This window comes from Labeo rohita, chromosome 24 (genome assembly GCF_022985175.1).
Source record: "Labeo rohita strain BAU-BD-2019 chromosome 24, IGBB_LRoh.1.0, whole genome shotgun sequence".
Taxonomy (NCBI): Eukaryota; Metazoa; Chordata; class Actinopteri; order Cypriniformes; family Cyprinidae; genus Labeo; species Labeo rohita.
Window position 1 is genome coordinate 29,577,364 of NC_066892.1, and position 27,381 is coordinate 29,604,744.

Here is a 27,381-nt window from a genome sequence, read left to right on the forward strand (position 1 = left end):
ATATATCCTGTATCATGTCTGCTTCACCCAGATTAAAAATTGGATGTTGAAAATTTTTCAGCAATTGAATGCTTGTAATTACCCATGAGACCCCAGTACTAATATTGTCTCCTCTGGTTTGGGTGCTTTATCTAATAATTTTTGATTCTGGACTGTCCTTCGATACTCAGGTGACTAAAGTGATCTTGTTTTGCACAACTGAGGCAGCTAATGAAGATTAAATTATTCCGTTCATTTGCAGATATAGAAAAGGTCATTATTGATTTTATCTCCCCCAGACTTGGCTAATGCACTTTATTCTGGTATCAGCAGGTGAAACATCTAAAGACTGCATTTGATTCCAAACACTGCTGCCAGGCTTTAAACACGTACTAAGAGAAGTGACCACATTACACTGATCCTTGCTGCTCTTTACTGGTTACCTGTGAGTTTCAGAATTGATTTTAAGACTTTACTGCTCGTTTTTAAAGCCTTGTAGAGTCAGGCTTCTGCCTATATTTGTGATTTAACTCCCTATGAGCCTGATCCCATCTTGAGATCCTCTGGTAGGGCCCAACTAATGGTTCCAAAATGTTGACCTGTCACTAAAGGTGACGGCCTTTTTGCTGCCCGTGCACAGAGCTGTGGAAATTCCCACCTGGGGATCTGATCTCAGCAAGCCAAGCAGTATTTGATGGACGTGTACTATGTGTCAGGAGCATTCACTCAGTATCATTATCTCATTTTTGACTGAGATGGCTTTTAGCTGGTTTTGCATCTAAACTCTTCATACATAATTATTATTTTTCTTTCTCATCTAAGTTTTGTATTTTTAGTTGTTCTGTATATCTTTGTAACTTTTTGAAAGGTGTTATATAATAACAAATACAATGTGTGCCCCCTGTGTCAGTGGCAGCGCAAATGCAGATTTTAATGTTACAGTGCGATCGTACTTGTTAAAGTTTTAATAGACAGCTGAATTGTTGTCATTTAGGAATAAGATTGTGTGGCTACTTAAATATCTAAAACATAAGATGAGGACCTCAAAGCTGCATTTACTGGAATGAACACATAATCTACCACAGCCAGCAGCGCAGACTGCTTTTATCACAGACAGATGGATTTCTAGTACTTGGAGAACAAATTAAAATTCATAAAACATACTTTATTGAAGTGAACGCATGGTTCACCTTCAAAAAGATCAGGGGCTTTTGGCAAAACATTAGTGGCTTAAACCCACAAAGCTATTTTATTCAAAACCTGCTAGATATTGACTAAATATCTTCTGCCTTTAATAAGATTTCCACAAGAAACGGGCAAGAATGAACTCATGAATGAGCTGTCCTTCAGGATTCCTGTTCTTTCTGACAACGAAGCACTTGAACGTGACGACCTTGTAACAACTTAAAAAATAGGAATGTGAAGGCGGCATTAATAATGAGCTGCTGCTTGCATATTTAAACACAGGTAGAATTAGGGGGAGGGGCGTTCTCATTCCAGAGCATTTAATTGGACGAAAATCTGTGTAGTGCAAGATGAGTCATTGATATTTTGGTAAACTTTCCCAGATGATAAAGAATGCAAATGCATATAAATGCTGTAAGTGAATTTCATCAGTATTTAAAAGCAAACTAGTATATATGCTAGCGTAGAATTAAAATGGTGAAAAGAGAAAACTTTATTTTATATTGTTTTATTATCGTAAACAAACTTATATTGCTTCAGATAAGATTCTACTAGGATATATTTAAAATAAAACCATTTGTTGCGATGCAGTGACATTAAAACGCTTCAGTTCACATTGTATGTTTTTTAACCAGGTAACATTAGTTTGTAAATCAATGCATGCTTTTTTTTTAAAGCACGCGCTGAGTAACTGTAATAAGCGCTGGGTTGTTCCAGTGCAGCCCTAATTTTGTACTGGGGAGGATGAGACAGAAGCCTTGGGCTGTTTGTGCGCGCTAATATCGCGTGCTGTTTTTTCACCAGTGGAAATCAGTCGCATTGTTGCGAGAGCGCGGATCGAGCTGAGATGCAGGCGGCCGTTCTCTCCTCACCGACACGCACACCGAGCCTTCAGCGTGCTCGTGTTTCTGCCGTGAACATTCACGCTTTAATGCTATGAAACCTCCGTCCTGACAGCATTTGTTCAGTCTGTGCCTCGGTGCCGAAATGCAGGAGCGAATGAAGCGCCATGGAGCGGCGGTGCTGCTGACGCTGTGCGCGGTCCTCGAGGTGAGTCCGTCCGCTGTCACACAGCACAGCAGACGCCTTTCTCATTCACTTCGCATCGGACTGGAAAGATGAACTGCATTGTTTCGTTCAGAGCCAGGTTTATGCTGTAGCGTTTATGAAGAGCCGCATACAGTGTTCTATATACATATGTAATGTAGCGCTAGTTGAGCCTTTGTCTCTGTCCGCTCCTCCTACAATAAAACACACGGGAGAAATACTGTAAATATCATTGTGTCTCAGTTCAGAGTCAAAGCAGAGGTGTGCATGAGTCTATAGATTACCTGCGTTGTGTTTAGAACTGTTTTTGGCGTTGTTTTATTCTTAGCTGATGAAATCAGACGTGTTTTAAGTCTATTTAGATGTGTATGATGATTATAGGTGTGTTTGCATCATATGAATTGTCACTGTTAGATTATCACAGGCCTTTTAAGCAGTTTGCATGTTCATGAAAATCTCTTTAAGCAAGTTATGGTTGGCTGAATGTAAAACTATGTCTGGTATTTATTTATTTATTTATTTTATGTTTTTGTGCTTCTGAGAGTTCAGGTGTTTAAAAAAAAATCCAGTTAAAAATGACCAAAATGTTTTTGTGCATATATGAATTCCTGCTGAAATGCATATTTTTCATGTTATTTATTTATTTTACGGTATAAAACAAGATTTTAAACGGTCTGGTTTTGATTTTACTACCATACTGATTTGATCCTATTTGGTCTGTTTATTTATTTGTTTGTTTGTGTATGTATGTATGTTCACTCAGCTGGTTTGCTGTGATCTGATTTAATGTATGTCTCTCTGTTAGGTGTTTTGCTATGGGTTGGCTGTTTCATTTCCAAATAACTTCCCGACCTTTGATATGTACAGCATTTACATTTCAAAGCATTTGCGAGGCATCAAGCCTCATCAGACTTCTATACTGTACAGCAGATATTGCGTCTGCAGCTACAGTAATGCTATTTCGCCTCATCACTGCCATCATTACACAGGCCTGTCAGAGAAGAGAGAGATACTTTGTCATAAGTACTTAGACGCAGATAAATCAATACGTCGGCTTATTCTCTCATAAATTGTAGCGTAACTTCAATTAAATCCAGACAGGTGGTGTTGATCATAAACTCAGATTCTCGCAGACATTCATGCATGTTGTTTGTCAGTGTAATGATGTGCTCGTTAGAGCATGGGCCGCTGTTACTGGAGTCAATGACTATGGAAGGACTCATTCAGAGAGTTATGACACATATCTTCCCGCCTGAAGCACCTGCATGTTTTATGGCTCATATCCACTTGTGCCACAGATGTATTGTCCAGAAGGCATTTTGAGTAGTGCTTTGAACTTATTTGTTGTTGTTTTACAGTCCTATAACAGCAAATAAGCAATATGACTGGCTTGTTTTCAAACCAGCCTGAAGATTTTGTAAAAGAGAAACTTAGTTGTGACAAAAAATTTGGAAACTTGCTTGCAGTTATCCGGGTATGTAGGGTCAAACAGTGATCTATGAACAGTGAATGTGATTAGTTTAAATGAAATGTTTGGAAGTTGACATGTCCTGTGATGTGATGTGCATCTACAACTATTATAAATATAAATTATATAAATATTAAGTATATTTATTAGTGTGTGTGTGTGTATATATATATATATACAGTAGTCAACATTTGAAGTGGATCAAAAAAGTTCATCAAAATTCTCCTAAGAAAAGAATGGGTATTGTTTTTGGTTTTAGGACAACTTTGATGAAAGGTTTTGATCCACTTCAAATGTTGACTACTGTATATATATATATATATACCAGAATTGTTTCTGTTAGTTATTATTTTATAATTGTTTTGTTGTTGTTGTTGTTGTTGTTTTAGCTTTTTAAAATTGTATTTATTTTTACCTTTGTTTGAGGGTATACATTTGTAGTTTTTAGAATTCAATTGTCACACCATAGGACCAAAGTGTATAAATTATGATTAAAATCTAAGTGACAAGTTACAGGACCTGAGATATGCATTATATATATATATATAATATTATATATATAAATGGTAGCTGTGGTTGCCAGAGCTTCACTGTAAGAATAAAAATGTTGCAACATTTAATTATTTTTAGATTAAAATTAAAGTACTAAATGTTTCATTAGCTGAAATAATACTGAAATACTAAATTCTGAAACTTGGAATTTGGAAACTTGCTAGTTAGTTTAAATGAAATGTTTGGGAAATTGACATATCCTTTGATGTGATATACTGCATCTAAAACTATTATAAATATAAATTATATAAATATTAAATATTTTTATTAATAAATTATTATATACTGTATAGCCATTATACCAGCATTAGTTATTATTTATTTATTATTTATTTTTTAGCTTTGTTAAAGTTTATTTATTTATTTTTATTTTATTTATTGATTTTTGAGGGTATACATTTGTAATTTTTAAAATTCATTTGTCACATCATAGGACCAAAGTGTATAAATAATGATTAAAAGCTAGGTGACAAGTTACAGGACCTGAGATATGCATAAAAAACAGTAAAAATGGTAGCTGTGGTTGCCAAAGCTTCACTGTAAGACTAAAAATGTAGCAACATTTAAAATGTCATAGATTAACATTATGTATGTATGTGAAAATAAATTAATTTTTATGTCAGCTGTCACACAGGGAATTCTAGGAACGTCAAAAACTATCAATTTAACAGTATTTTACTGTAAAATTACATGAAATATCCGGTCATATCTATTATGCATCTATAATCTATATCTATTTAATATATCTATAAATATTATTACTCAAAACATTTTTACAGTCTTTTACGATTAAAATCAATTTTACAGTTGAAAACGGCAGCTGTGGTTGCCATAATTTTACCAAAAACAATACAGTAGCAACATTTTAGGTTTTACGGTTTTAACTTAAATTTGCATTAAAATACTGTAATTTTATTAACTGATATAGTGTTAATATACCAACCTATTGAAGTACTACAATCCTTTTTGTACTTTATACACTGATAATCACCAAAAGCAGGTGGTGATGAGAAAATCACATGATGAACCAAAGCCCATAACAAGCAGCTTTTAAATATGAATATATATAGAAGGTGCACAGTGTCATTCACACAAACACTAAACACCGTCATGGTAACACACATCAAACTGAAATTATGCAGTAAACATTCCTTTAACAACATCAGATGTAACATACAACTCTAATGTACACAACTGATAAGAAAAAACTAAGAAGAAACCGTTATTTCAACAACAACAAAAAAAACAAAACATCAAATTTGAATGATTATTCACTGTAAATTATACGTTCTTCTCAAAAATGGTATACTGCCGTAAAATTGTATGTAATATCCAGTTTTTCACATATAGTAGGGGATGTTACTGTTAACCTTTTAACAGGTTTTACTGTAGCATTTTTTACCATTGAATTCATGGTCATTTTTTTTATAGTGTCCAAATATATCTAAATTTAAACTTAAATGATGTTGATGACAAATCAAATCAAATCAAATCACCTTTATTTATATACCACCTTTAACGATACAGAATTGTGACAAGGCGGCTGTACAGTATTAAATAGGAAATAATACATCAACAATGCAAAGGGCAACAGTAAACACTCAATTTTCAGGTAAAGGTAGTTAATCAAATACAACGAAAGCATCTACTACATCTGTATAATTAAATGTTCCTTTATGCACATATGAACTATCTAATGATTAGCGTTGTCTTGTGTTGTAATCAGTGTGCGGGTTCCGCTCATATCCAGCTTGCTGCTGTGGTTTGGCTCTGTTGAGGAACGCTTTACTTGCATCGATTCCCGTCAGCGCGTTCAGTGACATTGAGCAAAGGCATTTGCTGCAGAAGTTGACAGAAAGCAGCAGCGAGTTTGATCGGGCGTTGTGCGTGACTTGTAGCATTGATGCGGGGATTTGCTCACTTGGTCCTGAGGATCTATATTCATCAGACACAAAGGTTTTAGCCTAATGCCCCGGTTAATGCTCAGTTAACACCGGCTCTTTCTCTCTTACTGAACTGCAGCCAAAGTTAAACGCAGGCTCATGTTGAAGGACTAAAGTGTGGAGTGGGCGGTGAACGGTGTTTGCGTTCGGACTGACGTGTGCGGTGGTGGAGGAGCCGCTGGCCAGAATAAAGCAGCTCTGCTGGGACTCGTTTTGACTCCCGATTCGTAAACAACCATTAACCTGCAATCAGAAGAGGGCCTGCTGAAAGGAGCTGTTTGCTTACGTCTGTAATTTCAGGAGGGCTTTTTGTGTAAGCAATGACGATATTGAAGGATGATCTGGAGTAAAAGCATAAACAGCTTCTTAAAAAGCAGTGCAATTTATAGTTTGTTTGACAGTTCTTTGTTTTGTTTTGTTTTGCATCAGCTGTCTGTGCTTCATCTGATCTAGTGTGTAAACTCAGCATTGTTTCTAGGTGGACGTTCAGTCCAAGGTATGAAATGATCTGGTTTAAAACACATGTGCTTCTTAGAAATGTCATCTTTGTATTCATATAGATTTTTTTTTTAAAGTTGAGAAAAGAATCAGATTTACAATGCTTGGCAATACAGAAAAATCCACACTATTTGGCAACCCTTCATATCATTCTTTTAAAAAATAAATAAACAATAATAGTACAATAAGGGGGAAATGCAGAAAAAATCTAAATGGGATGATCTAATTATTTAATTTTTTAAATTTAATTTAATTTAATTTTTATTTTATTTTATTTTTTGATGAAAACCATGTATAATTGAATCTAATTTAATTGTATCTCTCAGATTGAATGGCACCAGTTAAAAAAAAAAAAAAGTTAAACCAAAAAACTTGAAAAGGTTAAATGTAAGGAGTCTTAAAATGCTATTTTATTTACATTTAAAATACATGTGATTATTTTCAAGAATGTTTACATATATTTGCCAGGGTAACCAGTTTTTTATACAATTATGATTAATTCATAAATAGCCTTATGGTTTTGGAATAATGACCACACAAACCGTGCCTTATCATAAATATGCCAAATTATCTGATATCTTATTAAACACGTGACTTTGTTGGTTGTCCAACATGAGTTTAATTTGGCATTTTACCAAGTTTATCTTTTATTTATGTACACATACATGCATGTATACTTTTAACTTTATCCGCATGCATGTAAATAATGTGAAGCAGTATAGCCAATCTCAGCTGCTTCATTGTTTATATTGGTGCAAAATGTAACTATTATTACTGTTAACTCTTATCTGATAAATGCAACTATAAGCATGAAGATTAACATCATGATTTTCTGTGAAGCTGCTTTAAAACAGTGTGTTGTACAAATAGGACAGTTACATCATTTTCTACATTATCTTTTTTCACTTTAACCTCCATTATTTGAGAGAATGGACAGAGATGTAGGAATTTAAAACATGATTTAAACATATTCAAGTCATTGAATGGTCATTCATTTTGACTGAACTGTAGAATTAGTATATGGGACAAACAGTTCCGTCACTAAAGCCAGCAGTCAGCGGGAAGTTTGGCAGACTGAGCGTTTCTCTGTGCAATATGCATCCGTCTGTCCGTGAGCCGACTATGGGCCGTCCGTGGGCGAAGCGTCTGAGAGGATGTTGTCACAGACACAAAGTCCTTGTTCTGTGAGGAGTTTCCAGCCTCCACATTAACTGGAACCATTTCCAATTTATGTTTTAATACAGCGGAGAGGATTCAGGACGTTATTGTTGAGGAGGAGACGGATTAGTATTGAGACGCAACCGAAACGCCCCGTCTCCTAAACCAGTGAACTCCCACAGGACATTCATCCCTGTTGGCCTCTCTTATGAAACTGTTGTTCTTTGGCCAAGAGCAATTAGAGCATTTGCAATTCCTGGCCTGTATTGCGTGTTTATTCCAGTCCGGATCTGTGTGTTGAATGAGAAGGCTGGCGTTCGTCCCTCTGCTGGTACTGACATTGTTTCTCTAAACAAAACACTCGACTCAAGCCCTGAACGCTCCACAAACAGCGGACTGAGAAAATGATTCTGCTTTTTCCCTCTAGATTTCCCCTGTGAGAAGAGCTTGAGATTTGATAGGATTTAGCCTTAAAGCGAGTATCATTATGCGGCCACTCCTGGAAGTAAGCTGTGCAATCTTAGTCATGGCTTGCTGACATCCTAGATTGTGACCTTTCGGATCTCGAACAGAAATTCGTGCTAATTATGGACTGTTGAGATTGGCTTTATTTTTATTTTTTATATGCGTAGTGGAATAACATTTGGCGTTTAGTACAGAGTGACCGTGGCTTTATTTTTATCCCAGAGAGAATCAGGCTTTTGTCCTCTGCCCCTTGTTTCTGACGTACATATTAATATATGATCTGCTCAGCAGTGCTGGAGAGAAACTGAATGTAGCAACACTTTCGATTATTGAACAATATTCACTACTAACTAGTTGCTTAACAGCATGCGAGTTACTGGCATATTGGCTGTTTATTAGTATTTATAAAGCACACTGATGCTTTATTCTGCTTGACCTTATTTTAGATCAGTCACCCCTACTAGTACCTACTTGCTATCAATGAGTTTATTGCGGGAGAAGGCATAGTTAGTTAATAGTTAATATGTTCCTTATACTAAAGTGGTACCCGTTTTTCTGTAGCATTACAGTATGTCATATGCTTTTAAATGCTGTAGATTTGTTTTCTTTTTTCGTAAAATTTATTTATTTATTGCCTATAACAGTTTTAAAATTCTGTGGTATTTCCAGCTTTTCCACAATTTCCTGATATTACAGCAAAAAAAAAAGAAAAAAAACTAATAATAACAATGATTGAATTTAATTTAATTGTATTTTTAAGATGTCCTGATAGTATTATATGAATCAAAAAGGCTGATTAAGTGTACTTAATAAGCACTTTCACGACTTTCTTTTTAAAACGCATGTAAGCATACTTTTATAAAAATGCATTTTGTAATATTAAAAAATAATATTACAATTAATATTATTACAATTAAAAGATTCAACCCTGTTATTAAATGTTTAACTTTAAAGTAACATTTTAATTTAGTTTAATTTAATTTGTTTTAATAATATTTTGTGATGCTTAGAAACTGTTTGATGAGTTGAATAACATACTAAAGTTATGCGCTTATAATTTTATGTGCAGTGTGTTCATTGATATTCAATTTAAAGTTAGTGTTTATACTATTTAATAGAAATGTGCATATCATTCTAATATGATGATTTATTATCAGTGTTGTGTGCTGCTTATTCTTGTTCTATTTTTTGGAACCTGTGATATTTATTTATTTTGTTTAGGATTCTTTGATCAATAAAAGGTTAAAAAGAACAGCATTTATTTAAAATGGAAAGGTTTTCTAACAATATACACTACTGTTCAAAAGTTTGTGGCAGGTACATGTTTATTGTTTCTTTTTTTTTTTTTTGAAAGAAATGAATACTTAACCCAGGATGTGTTAAATTAATAAAAAGTCATAGCGTAAATTTACATAGTTATTTATGTATAGTGCATAGTGTATGCACACACACAAAGATATTATAAAAAGATATTAAGTCCCTCTTAAGTAGGTGAAAAGCACACTAAATCTCAGCTTATTACATTTAATGTATATTTAAAGTATAATGCATTTACATTTAATTACAATAACCATGCAATAAAGTGTCCAAACATTTCAAAAACAAAAGAAGTACACTTACTTTTAAAAAAGAGCATTTACAGGAATAATATACTTCAATAAAATATACTTAAGTGTCCTAAGCAGTGCACTTCTTTTTCACAAGAGGTGCGGTGGCACCTATTGTATCCGTTGGCGTTATTATTATTCCGCTGCTTCTTCTTCTTCTTCTTCTTCCTCTTCCGACGCAAGTCTATGGCAGCCCATAGAACCGCTTGCGGGAAAGTTGTATAATTTTGCACACTGATAGAGGACAGTCCCAACATTAACCATAGCAAGTTTGGAGTCTCTAACTCAAACTCTCTAGCGCCACCACTTGTCCAAACTTTCAAAAGATTTATGCTAATAACGTTTGAACCGTAAGGCACACAACAAAAATTCTTTTTTCCTCTGATTCCTTGGCTTATGCCGAGTCGAATGGACACCAAAATTCAAAAATCGTAAGGTTTAGTTTTTCGCTATTCTCAATTGTTCGTAAAACCTACTTTTTCGAACTCGTCCTAGGCCGTTGCACCGATTGTCACAAATTGATCCAGATCATCTTCAGACCATGCTGGCAAAAAGTTATGGAATTCAAGTCGATTCGTCCAGCCGTTCACGAATAACACGCGAAAGAATTCTACGAAAAGCTAGCAAAAATCAATGTGAGGCTATATCTCCGTAACAGTTTGGCATATTGACACCAAACTTGGTGTGTGTTATAACAAGCATGACCTGAGCCTACCTGCAGTGTTTCGGTGCAGTGCCCCCTAGTGGTCAGGAGATACGAAAAATGGCTATTTTTCTTTATAACGTCTGAATGATTTGTCCAAAAATCACAAAACTGGTCTCTTTAGATTCGGTGTGTCATACCGAGTCGAACCATATCCAATTTTCCCATGTCAGCCATTTTGGGTGTCGGCCATTTTAAATTTAGATTTAAAATGCTGTATCTTGAGAACGGATTAGCGTATCGTTTCGACATTAATTACAAAAATGTTCGGCACCATGCCCTGAATGTACATAAAAATTTTGGGGCCAGCGCCACCTTGTGGTCAAAAGTTATAAGGAAATTTAGAAAAATGCTAATAACTTATGTGAAAAATGGTTAATTGTAATGAAAGTGATCTCAAAATATTCCTTGGGTCAGGCCGAGAACATTGATACCAATTATGCCAAAATTGGCCTAACTTCCTGTTCGACATTTTGATTAATGTAGAAAACCTACTTTTTCGAACTCCTCCTAGACCGTTAGTCGGATTTTCACCAAATTTGACTCGGATCATCTTCAGACCATGCTGACAAAAAGTTATGGATTTCGTGTCGATATTTGAAACCGTTTTCATTTAACGCATCAACGAATTTGCTGGAAAGATGCCAAAGCGTACCTGAAGCTGTATCTCTGCAAAGCTTTGAGATATTTGCACCAAATTTTGTATGTGGCATTATCACCTCACAGTGATTACATCACATTAATTTGGTAACAGCGCCACCTATTGGTCAGGAGTAATAAACCATTCATTAGCTATGAATGATAAAAAGGACAAAAATGCTAATAACTGTAGATAGCATTAGCCTATTGTAATGAGATTAGTCTCAAAATATTCCTTGGGTCATGCTGACAACATAGATACCAATTATGACACAGTTGGTCAATCTTCATGTCCGCCATTTTGGTTTATGTTGAAAACCTACTTTTTCGAACTAGTCCTAGACCGTTCGTCCGATTTTCACCAAAATCGAGTCAGATCATCTTCAGACTGTGCTGACAAAAAGTTATGGATTTCATGTTGATAGATGAAACCGTTTTCGTACAGCGCCTCTACAAATTTTAGGCTTGATGCCAAAATGACTCTGAGGTTTTATCTCTGCAAAGTTTTGACATAAAGACACCAAACTTTGTGTGTGCCTTTGTCACCTCACACTAAACACACCACATAGATTTGATAACAGCGCCACCTGTTGGTCAAACGTAATAAGCCATTAAATCATATCAGTAGGTGTTCTACATCATTTTTCTGTAATTTTGACTAAAATCATTTTAACATTGCTTCCCTTTACTTATTGTTGCAGTTGATCTGCTGTTCCTGACATCCTTAGCTCCTCATTTTCCCCTTTGAGTGCTTGGCCCCGTAATTGCTGCTTGCAGCTATATTTAGGGGCCAAGCACCAGAGGTGCGGTGGCACCTATTGTATCCGTTGGCGTTATTATTATTACTCTTCCTTCTTCTTCTTCTTCTTCTTCTTCTTCTTCTTCTTCTTCCTCTTCCGCCGCAAGTCTATGGCAGCCCATAGAACCGCTTGCGGGAAAGTTGTATAATTTTGCACACTGATAGAGGACAGTCCCAACATTAACCATAGCAAGTTTGGAGTCTCTAACTCAAACTCTCTAGCGCCACCACTTGTCCAAACTTTCAAAAGATTTATGCTAATAACGTTTGAACCGTAAGGCACACAACAAAAATTCTTTTTTCCTCTGATTCCTTGGCTTATGCCGAGTCGAATGGACACCAAAATTCAAAAATCGTAAGGTTTAGTTTTTTCGCTATTCTCAATTGTTTGTAAAACCTACTTTTTCGAACTCGTCCTAGGCCGTTGCACCGATTGTCACAAAAATTGATCCAGATCATCTTCAGACCACGCTGGCAAAAAGTTATGGAATTCAATTCGTCCAGCCGTTCACGAATAACCTTGAAAGGTCGAAAAAGTCAAAAATCAATTGAGGCTATACCCATTATTGACACCAAACTTGGTGTGTGTTATAACAAACATTCCTGCCTACCTGCCATTTTGAGTTAAGGAGATACAAAACCTATTTTTTTTATAACTCCTGAATGATTTGTCCAAAAATCACAAAACTGGTCTCTTTAGATTCGGTGTGTCATACCGAGTCGAACCATATCCAATTTTCCCATGTCAGCCATTTTGGGTGTCGGCCATTTTGAATTTAGCTTTAAAATGCTGTATCTTGAGAACCGATTAGCGTATCGTTTCGACATTAATTACAAAAATGTTCGGCACCATGCCCTGAATGTACATAAAAATTTTGGGGCCAGCGCCACCTTGTGGTCAAAAGTTATAACGAAATTTCAAAAATGCTAATAACTTTTGTGTACATTAGCCTATTGAAATGAAACTGATTTTGATAGATTCCTTCGGTCATGCTGAGAACACCGATACCAATTTTGCCAATTTTGGCTGAACTTCCTGTCCGCCATTTTGATTCATGTTGAAAACCTACTTTTTCGAACTCCTCCTAGACCGTTAGTCCAATTTTCACCAAATTTGACTCAGATCATCTTCAGACCATGCTGACAAAAAGTTATGGATTTTGTGTCGATACACGAAACCGTTTTCGTTTAGCGCATCAACGAATTTACTGGAAAGATGCCAAATTGCATCCGAGTCTGTATCTCTGCAAAGCTTTGACATATTGACACCAAATTTTATATGTGCTATTGTCACCACACTCTGACCAAGCCACATCAATTTGGTAACAGTGCCACCTATGGGTCAGAAGTAATACGCCATTCACTAAACATTAATAATGAAATTTACAAAAATGCTAATAACTTCTGTTTACATTAGCCCATTGGAATGAAACTGATGCCAATAGATTCCTTGGGTCAAGTCGAGAACATTGATACCCATTATACCGAAATTGGCCAAACTTCCTGTCCGCCATTTTGATTAATGTACAAAACCTACTTTTTCGAACTCCTCCCAGACTGTTAGTCCGATCTTCACCAAATTTGACTCAGATCATCTTCAGACTATGCTGGCAAAAAGTTATGAATTTCGTGTCGATATACGAAACCGTTTTCGTTAAGCGCATCAACAAATTTGCTGGAAAGATGCCAAACTACACCTGAGACTGTATCTCTGCAAAGCTTTGACATATTGACACCAAATTTTATATGTGCCATTGGAACATCAGACTGACCACGCCACATCAATTTGGTAACAGTGCCACCTATTGGTCAGAAGTAATACACCATTCATTAAACATTAATAATGAAATTTGCAAAAATGCTAATAAGTTCTGACTGCATTAGCCTATTGTAATAAAACTGATGTCAAAATATTCCTTGGGTCAAGCCGACAACATGCATACCAAATATACCACACTTTGCTGAACTTTCTTTTCCGCCATTTTGATTAATGTACAAACCCTACTTTTTTGAACTCCTTTTAGACCGCTTGTCCAATTTTCACTAAATTTGGCTCAAATCATCTTCAGAAGGTGCTGACTCGAAGTTATGGATTTTGTGTTGATAGACAAAACCGTTTTCGTACAGTGTCACTACACATTTGAGGCATGATGTCAAAATGACTGTAAGGCTGTATCTCCGGAAATATTTGACATAATGAAACCAATCTTTGTGTGTGTCATTGTCATCTCACACAGAACACATCGCATCAATTTGAAAACAGCACCACCTATTGGTCAAAAGTGATAAGCCGTTAAATTATATTATTATTGCTTGTATTTATGATTTTTCAGCCATTTCAACTGATATCATCCTAAAATGGCTTTAATTACTCATTGTTGAAGTTGGTCTGTTGCTCCTTGCCGTGCTCAGCTCCTCATTCTGCCTCTGTTGTGCTTGGCCCCGCAATTGCTGCTTGCAGCTATATTTTATTATTATGTTTGGTTAAATGTGTCTCTTTGAGTTTAATGTTCTTTCCGAACACTGCTGCACATGTAGTATTTGTTTGAGATGATCATGAGTGAGTTTGCGTGTGTGTGTAATCTACCTGTTCATCATCTGTATCAGAATCCAGAGTTGTATTTGGTGAGGTGTTTAAGTGAGCATTTTATGCATTATTTTCGGAATGTATTTTTATTGCATATGCAACATTTTGTGCACACGCGTCTCTCCGTACGTACAGTAAGTTGCCGCACAGCACTTATGAAAGCTATGGGCTGACTCGCGAGGTAAATTGGCCGTCTGTGACCTTTCTCTTGCTGTCAGGTCTCTCTCATTTCTCCCTGTGCCAAACGCAGTGATGGGGGAGATGTTTGCTTTCTGAATAATTCCACCCACACGCATTCGAGCCGTTCCTCTGATTGTTCTCTTTTGTCTGCCCTGAATCCCACTCTGCCTTCATTCACCCAGGCAAAAACACGACTGTGAAACGTAATATCACAGATCTCCAGTCTCATGTACAGTAGTCAGACTTTTAACTGTACTTGACTTTGCCGTTTCAGATCTGCTCACTGATACACAATCTTAAAAATAAAGGTGCTTCACGATGACTTAGAAGAACCTTTTAGTCTAAATGGTTCCATAAAGAACCTTTAACATCTGAAGAACCTTTCTGTCTCTCAAAAGGTTCTTTGTGGCAAATCTATGGCATCGCTTGAAGAACCGTTCGAAGCACCTTTATTTTTAAGAGTGCAGGAGGAGAAATCAAGCAGCTTGTACAGTAGATCACATCAGCGCTGAGCTAATATCATCAGCAGACTGCTTAGCAGGACAGAAACGCTCACTACTCCAGTATTTATTTAGTCCAGCGCAGCGATGGCAGGGTTTCAGCACTCGCTCAATCACTCATGTCTCTTTTTTTTTTGTCTTTGTTATGCTCCTGCCACACGTAACCTCTTCTCAGAAGTACATGAATATTGATTTTAGTTTAGTGTGGAGCAGTTGTCATTAATTTAGCTCTTTCTGAACACCAGAGGGTAGAGCGTAGACCTTCAGATCATTGCGTTGGGGGTTGAGACCGTCCCAAGGCGTCAAATTTAGTCAGACATGTAAGCGGCACGGTTTGGTTGTCTAATGCATATTCATCACAAACCGGAATTGCTTGGCAAACACTCAGATCAGCACTGTAAACAGTCTGTCAACTTTGACTCTGCTGCTGTTCACAGTGTTAGTCACTACATGAGTAATGCGAAACTACTATCGCTGCCATGGAAAATTGCCTCGTTTCGTTTTCTTGTGGATACAAAATAGACCTGAAACTTTTCTTATTTATTTATGTCGCTGCTCTTTCTGGATGTTTTCATCATTAAATGTTTGATTTTGCAAATATTTTTTCTGAAGAAAGGTACACATAGTGTTGAAAGCCAAAAAGATTAAGTGTCATGGATGAATGTTTACTGAGTAATCCACTATTTTGTAGAGGGAGGTCAAAATGGCAACTTTCACCTTAGATTGAGAATCAAGTTACAGGGGGCTGGAAATGACTTCAGAAAGATGGCAGCAGCATCATCTTATTTTTACGCAGAGATTGTTAGTTCTGTTAGTAAAATCTGTTGACATTAGCAGTCTTTGTTGCATTATGTGCCAATGGTGACCATTCAAAAATGGGGAAACAGCACTTTTCAAGTTTTTCTCTAAAGTTTGCATGCCTGTAACTCAAGAAGTGTTAAAGATATCTTGACGTCTTTTTAGACATTGGGTCTTAACAAACTTTCCTTTTGCCATTTTTATTTTTAATGCCCTGTGAGATTCCGTTCCAGAGATATTGAAATATCAATATGGCTCTAGGAGTAAATCATTAAAATGTACGCTTTTTCAGTGGTCAAAAACCAAATGTGGTTCAGTTAAAAAAAAAAAAAAAAAAAAAAAAAAGATACCTCTTTTCTTTTAAAGAGGAATGTCTGAAGAACAAATAATCTTGAAACTAGAGATGTATCTGTCTTTCTGTCAAGACAACTGCATTGAACACACCTGTCTGAGTGCCATAAATGTTCTTTTTCCAAGGTTTGCGTGCCTATAACTCAAGAAGTAATAAAGATATTGCAATATGATTTTAGATTCTAGCTGTTAATAAACTTTTCTTTTGGAATCTTAATTTTCACAGCCTTACATCATTCAGTCTCTGAGATATGGGGATCTCAATGAGATCCAGATTGTTGAATGTTACGCATTTTCAGTGGTCGAAAACCGAATGTTGGTTGCTTTGTATGCAGCTGATGCTTGTTTTATTTAAAGAACAATGTCTGAAGAAGAAATAATTCTGAAATTAGAGTTGTATCTTGTAACATCTCTCACACTTAATTTACATTCCCCATTTTTGAGTGGTCACCACTGGCACATAATGCAACAAAGATTGATAAAGTCATCAGATTTTACTAATAGGGCTACTAATCTCTGTGTGAAAATAACATTACCATCTTTCTGAAGTCATTTTTACCCCTCTGTAACTTGAGACTGAAATTCAGGTGAAAATTGCCATTTTGACCCCCCTCTACAAAATAGTGGATTACTCAGTAAATATTAATCCATGACATTTAATATTTTGGCTTTCATCACTATACATGTCTATCTTTCCTCAGAGAAAATATTAGCACAATCAGAAATTTGAGCTGGGGAAGTTTTTTGAAATTTGGTTGATTTGACACGGAATGACCCTGCTGTCGTTGCTCTGACTGGATGTTGAGAGAATCTCCAGCAGACATACATTGTTTTAATGGTGTGGCTGAAGTCTGAATGCCTCTGTCTGTGGTGAAGATGCCCTGATGGTAGCATTTGACAGTGGCTGAGCTGTATTGATTATTGAACTGTCAGGCTGTGCTCTGGTCTGTCAAAATGGATGAATGAGTCCAGTGTAATGGGATACGGGAGTCTGCTGTTCATGAGCGACTCTTCACCCACTCACTTTGATGAAACTCCATCTAAAGCCCTGAGCTTTCAGCAAGTGATGCCAAACAAACAGGAGCTAAACGGAGCTGCACCTCAGAGATTCACAGAGACAGCAGTCTGCTAATTATGATAATACACAATAAATAATGTTGAAAAAGCTTTAATGTTTATAACCTCTTTTAACCTCTTTTTGTGTCTTTTATATTGCAGTGAAATCAACCATTTTTAGGATTACACAGTGTAGCACTGCACTTTAAATAAATTTTTTTTTACATTATTTACATTGCACATACATTATATTCATGCAGTCATGGGTTTCCATCCAAAGTTGCGAATTTACTTTGTGCACAAAATTGGAATATTGCTTAAAACTTGTGCGAATAAGCACTGTTTCCATCCAACAAATCAAAGAGAACAAAATCATCACTTCCTGATAAACTGGCACTAAATATCACTAAGAAAAGTAGGAGAAGCCACTAAATATAATAATTTTCACATATATTAAATTACTTGTGATTCTGAGAGAGGTGGATGCCAGCTGTTTGGGAACGCAGTCTTGTAAGACAGTTCTGGGAGGCAATTATACAGAAATACTTTGATGGCAGACTTTGCTCAGGCATTTCAGAATGACCATAACAACATGCTGTGCAATGAGATCATTCTGCTAGTTAGTCAAGTTATCCCGTCCCATAACGCAGTCACATGATTTTTTTGGTGCGTGTGGAGGAATTAATTCGCAAAATGCATTTCCATTTCCCATTATTCGCATTAACCCTTTGTCGCACAATTCAAAAACCACCTCAATTGAGCATAAAAACGTTTTTCAAATTAAGGGATTTTTTTTTCTAATTTTGGTGTTTCCATCACTTGTTTATGATGCAATACTTCAAAATGTGCATAAAAACAGAGAGATGGAAACATAGCTGGTATGACCGCTGCTTGATTGTGGAGAAGTCAGTTTGTGTTTGGTTGTTTGGATGTTGCTGTATGGTTACTGAAGCGTTTGTGGTTGCCAAAAGTGCCCAACATTATAAAATGCATACAATTCCTCATGTTTCCCAAAGGTTTCATCATCAAGTTTTTTGGAGTCCTCAGTGCCTCTTTTACATATTCTTTGCAAAATGTCTACCAAGTCTCAACTGAGTCAACATACAACAAAGTGATGGAAAAAGTGGAATATTCTACAACGATACAAATACTGTGGATGGCACTCATTTTTTTTCTTTGTATTTCTTAATGTTCCAAAAAATCTATATTAAATGGTAGCTGAATTGCTCTGTATCTAGAAAAGAAATCTCATGATATGTCCTCAAACTGTAATGGCTGTTAGGACATGAGCGAGCGATCGACTCTTGAGCTTGTTTATCTGCGGTTTGTTTTGTTTGTGCTGTTTGTGAAGAGCTGCTGCCCTCTTGAATCCATGACCTCATAAGCCAGAGGAACTTCTTTTAGTTCTTCCTGAGAGCTCAGATGACATTAGCGCACAGATTTATAGTGCACAGCCTGTGCTTTGTCTGTCTTAATGTTATTGTCTTATTTGAATAATTGCAGACACCACCTGGTTTGATATTTTGTATCTAATACAATGACATTGAGACGTTTTTAAGTGTGATTTTAGTGTTCAGAAGAGCCACTTCAACTCAGGATGCAAAAAATATGTATATGTAGTTGATTTACCCTGGATGTGGAAAATTTTATTAAAATAATAATCTTTTTAAAAATAATTTTTTGTAACATGTATCCTATTTCTGAATTTAATTTTCCATTAAATGTGTTCTCTTTTTGCAGTGCATAGAAGCAAAGAAGTACTGCTGGTATTTTGAAGGAGGATATCCCATCTATTTCATGTAAGTACAGTCACGTTTCTCAGACACTGTTCAAAACAGTGCTTTGTGTGTCTTGTTTTATTAGGTCTAACATTCACTCAGCACAATCAGCATGCGTTAACTCTCGGATGTCATTACGTGTTTGATGTGCTGTTGTGATTAGCCTCACTTGCTTGACTCAAGGCAATCTGACATTAAATCTCAAATCTGCCATTAGCTCGGTTCATTAACACTGCGTGTGCTTATGGTTGAAAAGGTAACAAGTAGGTATTGTAACTGTAAGGTACATTAAAGATTTAAGTACCCTAAAGTCTTTCTGTGCCAGTGTTTGTACAGCGGTTTGAAGTTGCAGTATGTAATGTTGACAGCATGGTGTTGAAATGGGTGCTGCTGTCCAGGTTTAAAATATTGGATGAGCACAATCAACAATGGCAGCAAGCCTCCCACTGTAAGTTGATTAGCTGTACGTAAGCTGTAAGTTGATTTATCTGCTTGTTCATATGCCAGGGCTTTTTCAGTTGGGTAGAATATGCAATCTCTGATCCAGTTTGTTTGCTGGGTTCCACCAGCTGGCAACCCGGGTTGTTGAAATGATATTGTGTAAATTGGCAGTAGGTGGAGTCACAAAGTCTGAAACAAAAACAGTCATTCTGACACGGTAGAATAACTGTCTGTAGTGTTTTTTGTTTGTCGGTTTGGTTATTTTTGTATGTGAATTTAGCAAAGTTCCTAAATATCTGCACACATATTTTTCATGCATTAGTAGTCAAAATAAATTATTTCTATTTTTCATGTATATTTTATTTATTTTCTGTATTTGTTTGCTGTATATATACCTGTCAAAATACCTATGTGCCTGCTGCTCTCCAAAATGTTATCTTATTTTATACTATTGTTGTTTATGTACTATTATATTGTCTTTTTTTCTTTTTTGTTTAGTTTTTTTTTTTTTGTAATTTTAGTACTTTACTACTTTGTCATTGTAATACTTTATTTAATTTCACTCAGATGCAAGAGCAACATTTTAAGTTTTTCGTCTGATGTTTAGATTTTTTCAGTTTTTCAACTACTAAGTTTAGTTTGAGTTACCAGTAACAGCAGTGTTTTGAACAGACTCACAGATAGATGATAGCGTCTCTGACAGTCGCGTTCAGATCTTCACATGCACTGACACACGCTCAAGGCTGCCGGAGGTGAGTTAAATGAAACGGTGTTTCCATCTGAGTGACCTCGTCACAGCAGCGCTTTGAAAAGACACTCTTAGGCTATTTTTATCTTTCTACACAAACCACAAAAAACAAGAAAAATGTCAGGTGATTTCTGATGAGAACAGATGGTTATATCTGCTTCGTTTACCCAAAAATATAAACTGTTTCTATTTAGCCAGAATACAAAATCAAAATGCCCACCAATGAAAGCTGCAGAGAGTGAAATTCTATAATTTATCTCCGATACCAGTAACTGATCATTTTGTATACAGAGAAAATATTCTATAATTTACGGTGTGGTGAAGCCTCACTACTGTTCATATTTCAGCTGAATTGAGGAGGCAAAATATGGACCAGATTCCAGTCAGAGAATCGAGAGATAGAGGAAGGATTCTTCAAACGGATGCATTTATTGAATGATTTATTGTAGAGCTACGAAACGATTAATCAATTCAAAATAATGGTTGGGTGTGTTATGTATATTTATTATGTGTATATATACACACACATATGTATATATTTAAAAAATATATATGTATTATATGTATATATGTATTATGTATTTTAAAAAATATATAAAAATATATTTAAAAAAATATGTATATATGTAAAATATATGTGTTTGCACAGTGTGTAAACACTTGTACAGTATATAATTTATATTTCTATATAAATATAAATATTTTACATATAAATCTAACATTTTTTTCTTAATATATACATGTATGTGTGTGTATTTATAATAAATACACACAGTACACACACATAGTATGTAAACAAACGTTTATGTTGAATCAGTTAATTGCGACTAATCATTTTGCAGCTCTAATTTGTTTATAAGAATCTGTGATCTACAGAAGGTAAAATAAAGAGAAATTACAAATAATATTGATTTAATGTGTAGAGTACAACAGGGCTTAAGCCCTTTTTATTTTCCTCTAATCCACGTGATAGCATTAAAAACTCAGTAACTGAAGAACTAAAACTTTCAATGACAGAAGTATGGTATTTGTGGTAAAATGCACCCCATTTTGGGGTTCAAGGCACAATAATTGAGCTGGTTGACTTTTAAAGCTGCTTTAAGCTGTTTTTAAGCTTTTTAAAATGTTATGCAAAATGTGTTTCTTTTTTTTTCATTTGTAAGATTGGGTATTGTTCAAATAAATTAATAAAACAAATAATACTAATAATTATTAATTAAATGAATTATAACAAATGTAATCATTTTCACAAATTCCTAAAAAATTATTTGAATGGATTTAGAGCACTTGTTTTGTGTTCTTTTTAAAGCTCAAAGGCTTCAGTTCCATTTATTGTACTTGCATGTAAAAGAGCAGCTATAAGAAAGTCATATGGGTTTGGAACAATGACAGAATGATGGTAAATGTGTGATTTTTGAGGAGCTGTCACTTTAAAAGCTCTGGGCTGATGTTGCTTCCCATTGGGAGTCCGAGTTCGTCGGCAGGCCTCCAATTATAATGCTGCATGTTTCTTTCTGTTCGTAAGAAGTCGAAGGATTTGCGCCAGACTGAACATCCTGTTGGCCTTCTTTTATCTCTGAATGTGTCCTGCTGTAATACCTGCAGTAGTGTTCATTTGAGGACGTGATTGCATGCCTTTGCATTGTGCGGTGAAGATAAAGCAGGAGTTGGGCGAAGTGGGAAATGCTGGAGCAGTGATGGAATCCGTGTGAGATAGCAGACCCATCACACAACCTAAGCCAAGACCCTGACACACAGAAATTGGGCCTGAATTTTGAAATTTTCGCCTCTGGTTCTTCTGCACTGGAAGCTCGTTTTCTATTGAATGGTTGACACCTTTGAATGAACACAGAGGTAAAACTGCATCTTGAGGTTTCTCTCTCTGACCCTTGTCAGAGCTCAGATTATTGTGTTGTGTATGAACTCAGATTAAAGAAAATAGTTCAACCAGAAATTAAAATGTGCTGTTAATTTACTCACCCTCAGGCCATCTAAAATGTAGGTGACTTTTTCTTCACAGTAAAGAATATTTTTAGCTGAAACTGTGAGCCTTAGTGATTCCTAAAATGCAAGTCAATGTCTACCGGCCCTTTAACAGGATAAAAAAAAAAAACATATCAGGGAACATTATATTAATCCCTGTGGCTCCTGATGATATATTGAGGTCTTATGAAGCTAAACAATCAGCCTGTGCAAGAAACTTTATTTACAACATTATTACCAGAGACTTTTTACAGAGACTTTTTTATTTGCTCCGTTTCATTTTGTGAAACCTTACTATGTATATGGAATAACCGTTTTTTAAAAGCAATAAGCCCCGTGAAGCCGTGGGTTATAGTGAATTTATAACAGCTAAGGGGGGTTTTAAGCCCCGGTTAGACTACATAATTTTTTGGTCGGTTATAACAGTCACTATGTCAGATTATGCAATTATGACTCGTGTCGTGAACAAGAAACATGTCAGACTGCACGATGCTACCTGACCATTCATTGCATGCCGTCAGTAACAACGTGTATGCTGTCGTCGATACAGCAGGACTAGACAGACTGTGCTATGAGCGTAAACAAACAATAGCTAGCTAACACCATGTTTTGCCCTGTCTTGTAACCAGAAAAGCCCAAAAAAGAAAGAAAACTAGGGATGTGACCGGTTAATCGGCGTGTGACAACACCAGTAATACCGGTATCACCGAGGGAGGGGTCGGGGGTGGTATGTTGAGTATTCCCTCTTTTCCACCCTTTTCTGCGCTTGTAAATAGCTTGTAAACGCCTGTGCAAATTTTACTTTCACTTTCGAATTAGCGTCAATTCAGCGTCAATTGAATGGACAACAACAAAACTGTAAGACAAACTCACTTATACTAAACATAGAATGATTCATTTTTAGCAAAACAAATAAAAAACATCATGGTATAGGCCTAATGTAAAATTGTAAAAATTTCACAAGGTTTAATCATTAAAAAAACAAAAAAAAAAACAAACTAAAAACCAGCAAACACAGTGGAACCAAATTAATAAGAAACAAACGGTCTTCCAGTGAGCTTCCAAAATCACCTTTTAGATAAACGGCAACAGTCAACAGGCCTTCCAAAATCCAAAATATTTTTATTTCATTTCAAAACTAAATCTTTTGCCAACTTCTTGACTGTCAAAGAGAACTGAGGAAACAGTTTATTTATGTTTTTTTTTAGTATTTAACATTTTTTTTTCATTCTGTTGTAGTAGTCCCTCATCATAAATGCAGAGTATTGTTGCTGTAGCTTCACGACCATTTCCTCCATTGTAAATGTACCACTGTCTCTCTTTCGTTTCGGCTCGTTTGAAAGCACGTACGAAGGCGTTTCTGTGCTGCTATGTCACAGATGTGACGGAACTTGTCGTGTACGACGGGAAAAAAAATGAAACAAGCTAGTCTTTCTGTGTTGACGTCATGAAGCATCACAGACATGTCGTGCACTATGACACACTACATGAGATGAAACGATCAAATCTTGCATCCCGGTGCCCATTGTCGAATCCCCACAAAACTGGGCTAAAATCGTGTAGTCTGACCGGGGCTTTAACAGCGCCCCTTAAAATGTTCTAAATTCACTGTAAATCACGGCTTCTTTGGGCATATTGCTTCATTATAAAATGGATAGTTCTAGCCCTTGATTCTGATTGGTTGAGCCGTATTCTAAGCTGTTGTAAATTACAAACATACACCTTTGTTTACGTTTGTGTGTTGCTCTGCAACAACTGTGTTGCAACCACAACCGTTTCTGAGGAACTACATTGTTTGGTAGAAGAATAATGTTTTTATTAATACGATTATTCTTTATTTGCTCTGTTTTATTTTGTGAAACCTTACTATAAAATGGAATAAACATTTTATAGAAGCATGTGAAGTCATGGTTTACTTGTTTTACTATGGTTAAAGTCATAGCTGTTATAAATTCACTGTAAACCATGTCTTCTTGGGGCTTGTTGCTTTATTTTTCATTTTTGTTGAGCAGCATGAATGTTGTGCTGAATGTTTTCTTTTGTCTTCCATTACTGAAAACATAATACTTTGTTTTTATGGGATTTTACTTTCTATCCACAGTTGAAAGTAAGTCAGTTGGCTAATACTGGCACATTTACAGAAATCTTAATAATCCCTTGATTAAGTTGCTTTCTAAAGTAAATTATGGACGTTCTCCTTAAGTCTATTAAACTTCAAAGTACTTCTTTCTTTGCGGCAGTGATGTTTTTAAGGCAGTGGATTTATTTCCTCCCAAACTGTAAATGTTTACAGGCTAATCGTGGCGAGAGGACTGTGGTGTTTGTGATGATTCAGCTTTCTGTCACTGTCTCCACCCCTCCTGAAAGATTAAACGCTTGCAGCAACCCTTCTCTGATCTGCTACGGCTCCGTTCGAGCGTCCGCAGGCTTGCTGTGAGCATCCCGGCACAAATCACTGTCATATATGAGCCGCTCTTCACATTAGAGAGTAATGTAGCTGTATTTATCAGCACATTGAGGGTGTCTTTTCATAGAATTAACTCAGAGCTCATAATGCTGTTTCTTGTATTTTATATTTCGTGCAGCCTGTTTCAGTTGCTGTTGTGTGGTCTGTCATCTTTTATTTATCACATGGCTTATTTGGTGCATGTCACTTTTTAAATATAGATCATAAGTTTTCTTTGAACGGCTGTAAATATTGATACAACCTTCTTTTATAATTTATAAAGACTTTCAGTGTGCCTAGACACGGTCTTGCATGTCACATAGACAATCTTATCAACATGGAAGTGATATATTCCACATATTTAGACTTGCTGTTGATGATATTAAATTGGGGAATGCACTAAACTGATTACTTAGTAATTCAGCACAAAATCCAGCATCTTATTCACTAACTGCAATACAGTTTAATAATGTGTTAAATGTTGTCAAATATTATCGTGTATTATTGAATCGTAACAGATGTGTTGTTTGCATAGTCCAGACAAACACTCTCTCTGCCCTTCACTGGACTCGTCCACCTCGACCGCTCTTAAAGGAGAAGTCCACTTCGAGAACAACAATTCACAAATAATTTACTCACCCCACTGTCATCCAAGATGTTCATGTCTTTCTGTCTGCAGTCAAAAAGAAATTATTTTTTTTGAGGAAAACATTTCAGGATTTTTCTCCATATAATGGACTGATATGGTGCCCCGATTTGAACTTCCAAAATGTAGTTTAAATGCAGCTTCAAAGGCTCTAAACGATCCCAGCCGAGGAAGAAGGGTGATGGGTCGTTCATTTTGAACGAATCTTTAATGTGACTCAAGAAGAACAAGTCGTCTCGGGTTAGTGATTCGTTCAGTCGTGCATGCGCAACATCCTATTAGGTTCTGTACTGGAATTAGTTCACCTGTTTTTTGAGTTGTTCGTTCATCTTATTGGGCTGTCACATGATGAACGAACGACTCAAACCTGAAAACTTGTCAGATAAGAGGTGAGGTGAGCTAATCATAGACTAAAGACCCAGGTAAACAATGAATGAATCTTTTCTGTTTCTTATAGCATTACAGTTTTGTCTTGTTTGTAGTGTGATCAACGTTTGTGTAAGCAGTAGATGTGTTAGGGAAGTAACACAGAACAGTTTAATTATATTTTGCTAAAATGAACGAAATGACTCCAAAAGAGATTTCTTCATTTTGCTGAATGAGACTCAAAGGTCCGAGTCGGTAAAATGATCCGAACTTCCCATCACTACTACGAATCACGTCTAAGTTCATCGTCTGTGTACTCCGGCTCAAAAAGGTAGAGTATGTTGAAAAACTCCATGTTGTTTTCTCCTACAACTTCAGAATCGTCCGACATCGTTGTAGCTTTTTGTTTGTAAACAGCGTTTGACTTACTTGTACTTTCTTAGTTTTTGCGTGTTTGCTTTGTAAACACTGGGTCTGTAGTTCAGCGTGACCTTTCGACCTGATTCAGTAGTACGTGAACGCGCATCCCAGAGCCTGTGCTACACCAGCTTTTGTGCTTAAAAAGTATACACATTTTTATTTTCCGAAAAAAATGACGATCGTTTCGCTAGGTAAGACCCTTCTTCCTTGGCTGAGATCGTTTAGAGCCTTTGAAGCTGCATTTAAACTACATTTTGGAAGGTCAAAATCGGAGGCACAGTTGAAGTCAATTATATGGAGAAAAATGCTGAAATGTTTTCCTCAAAAACCATAATTTCTTTATGACTGAAGACAGAAAGTCATGAACATCTTGGATGACAAGGGGGTGAGTACATTATTTGTGAATTGTTGTTCTGGAAGTGGACTTCTCCTTTAACAATTGAAGCAGAATGTCGTCCTTGAGGCTCAGCTCAGCTCATCCGCTGGATCAGTTATGTGAAGCTGAAGAATGGGACATGGGTCCATTGACTAGTTCTCTACATGAGCTGTTTGACTGTCAGCTCTCCACTGCTCTGCACTATCAAAACTTGACTTGAGCTTGAGTTAGTAAAGCACCTCATGAACGGTCTTTCTGGGAATAAAAGGGATAAAATCTAAAGCTGCCGCAATCAGGTCGAGGTCATTGAGTTTGTTCATAAACGGACTATTAGGTTGTTCTGCCAAACAAGAACAGGCTGTGCTGGAGGAGTTTAGAGCAGACTGTTCTCTGTGTGATTTGATACAGGATGGACTGTGTGTTTTCAGTATTGACAGTCAGAGTGTTTGCTGTTGTGAGCTGAAGAAGTGACATCATTATTATTAATATTGTATATTGTATATTATTTCTACTAATTTCTAAAGCACTGTGACTTTTGTTAGAGTTTCTTACACCTCACTGAGCGAAGTCTTGCTGTAAATATCAGGAGCTCAATGCGGACGGTTCTGCTCGTTAAATCAAAGGCCAGTGACTTTTAATGTGTGCTGGTAATTAGGACCTTT

General features: G+C 36.2%; 1 protein-coding gene across 1 annotated transcript in view; it reads left to right on the plus strand.

Moving 5' to 3' along the window:
* The first annotated feature begins 1,894 nt into the window (after positions 1 to 1,894).
* vopp1b (VOPP1 WW domain binding protein b) overlaps positions 1,895 to 27,381 on the plus strand; it is a 47,624-nt gene continuing 22,137 nt past the window's right edge. Inside the window, exons 1-2 of the mRNA XM_051098214.1 lie at positions 1,895 to 2,214; positions 19,256 to 19,314. Coding sequence (XP_050954171.1) covers positions 2,152 to 2,214; positions 19,256 to 19,314 — 122 coding nt within the window. The 5' untranslated portion in view covers positions 1,895 to 2,151. The remainder of the gene's footprint in view (positions 2,215 to 19,255; positions 19,315 to 27,381) is intronic.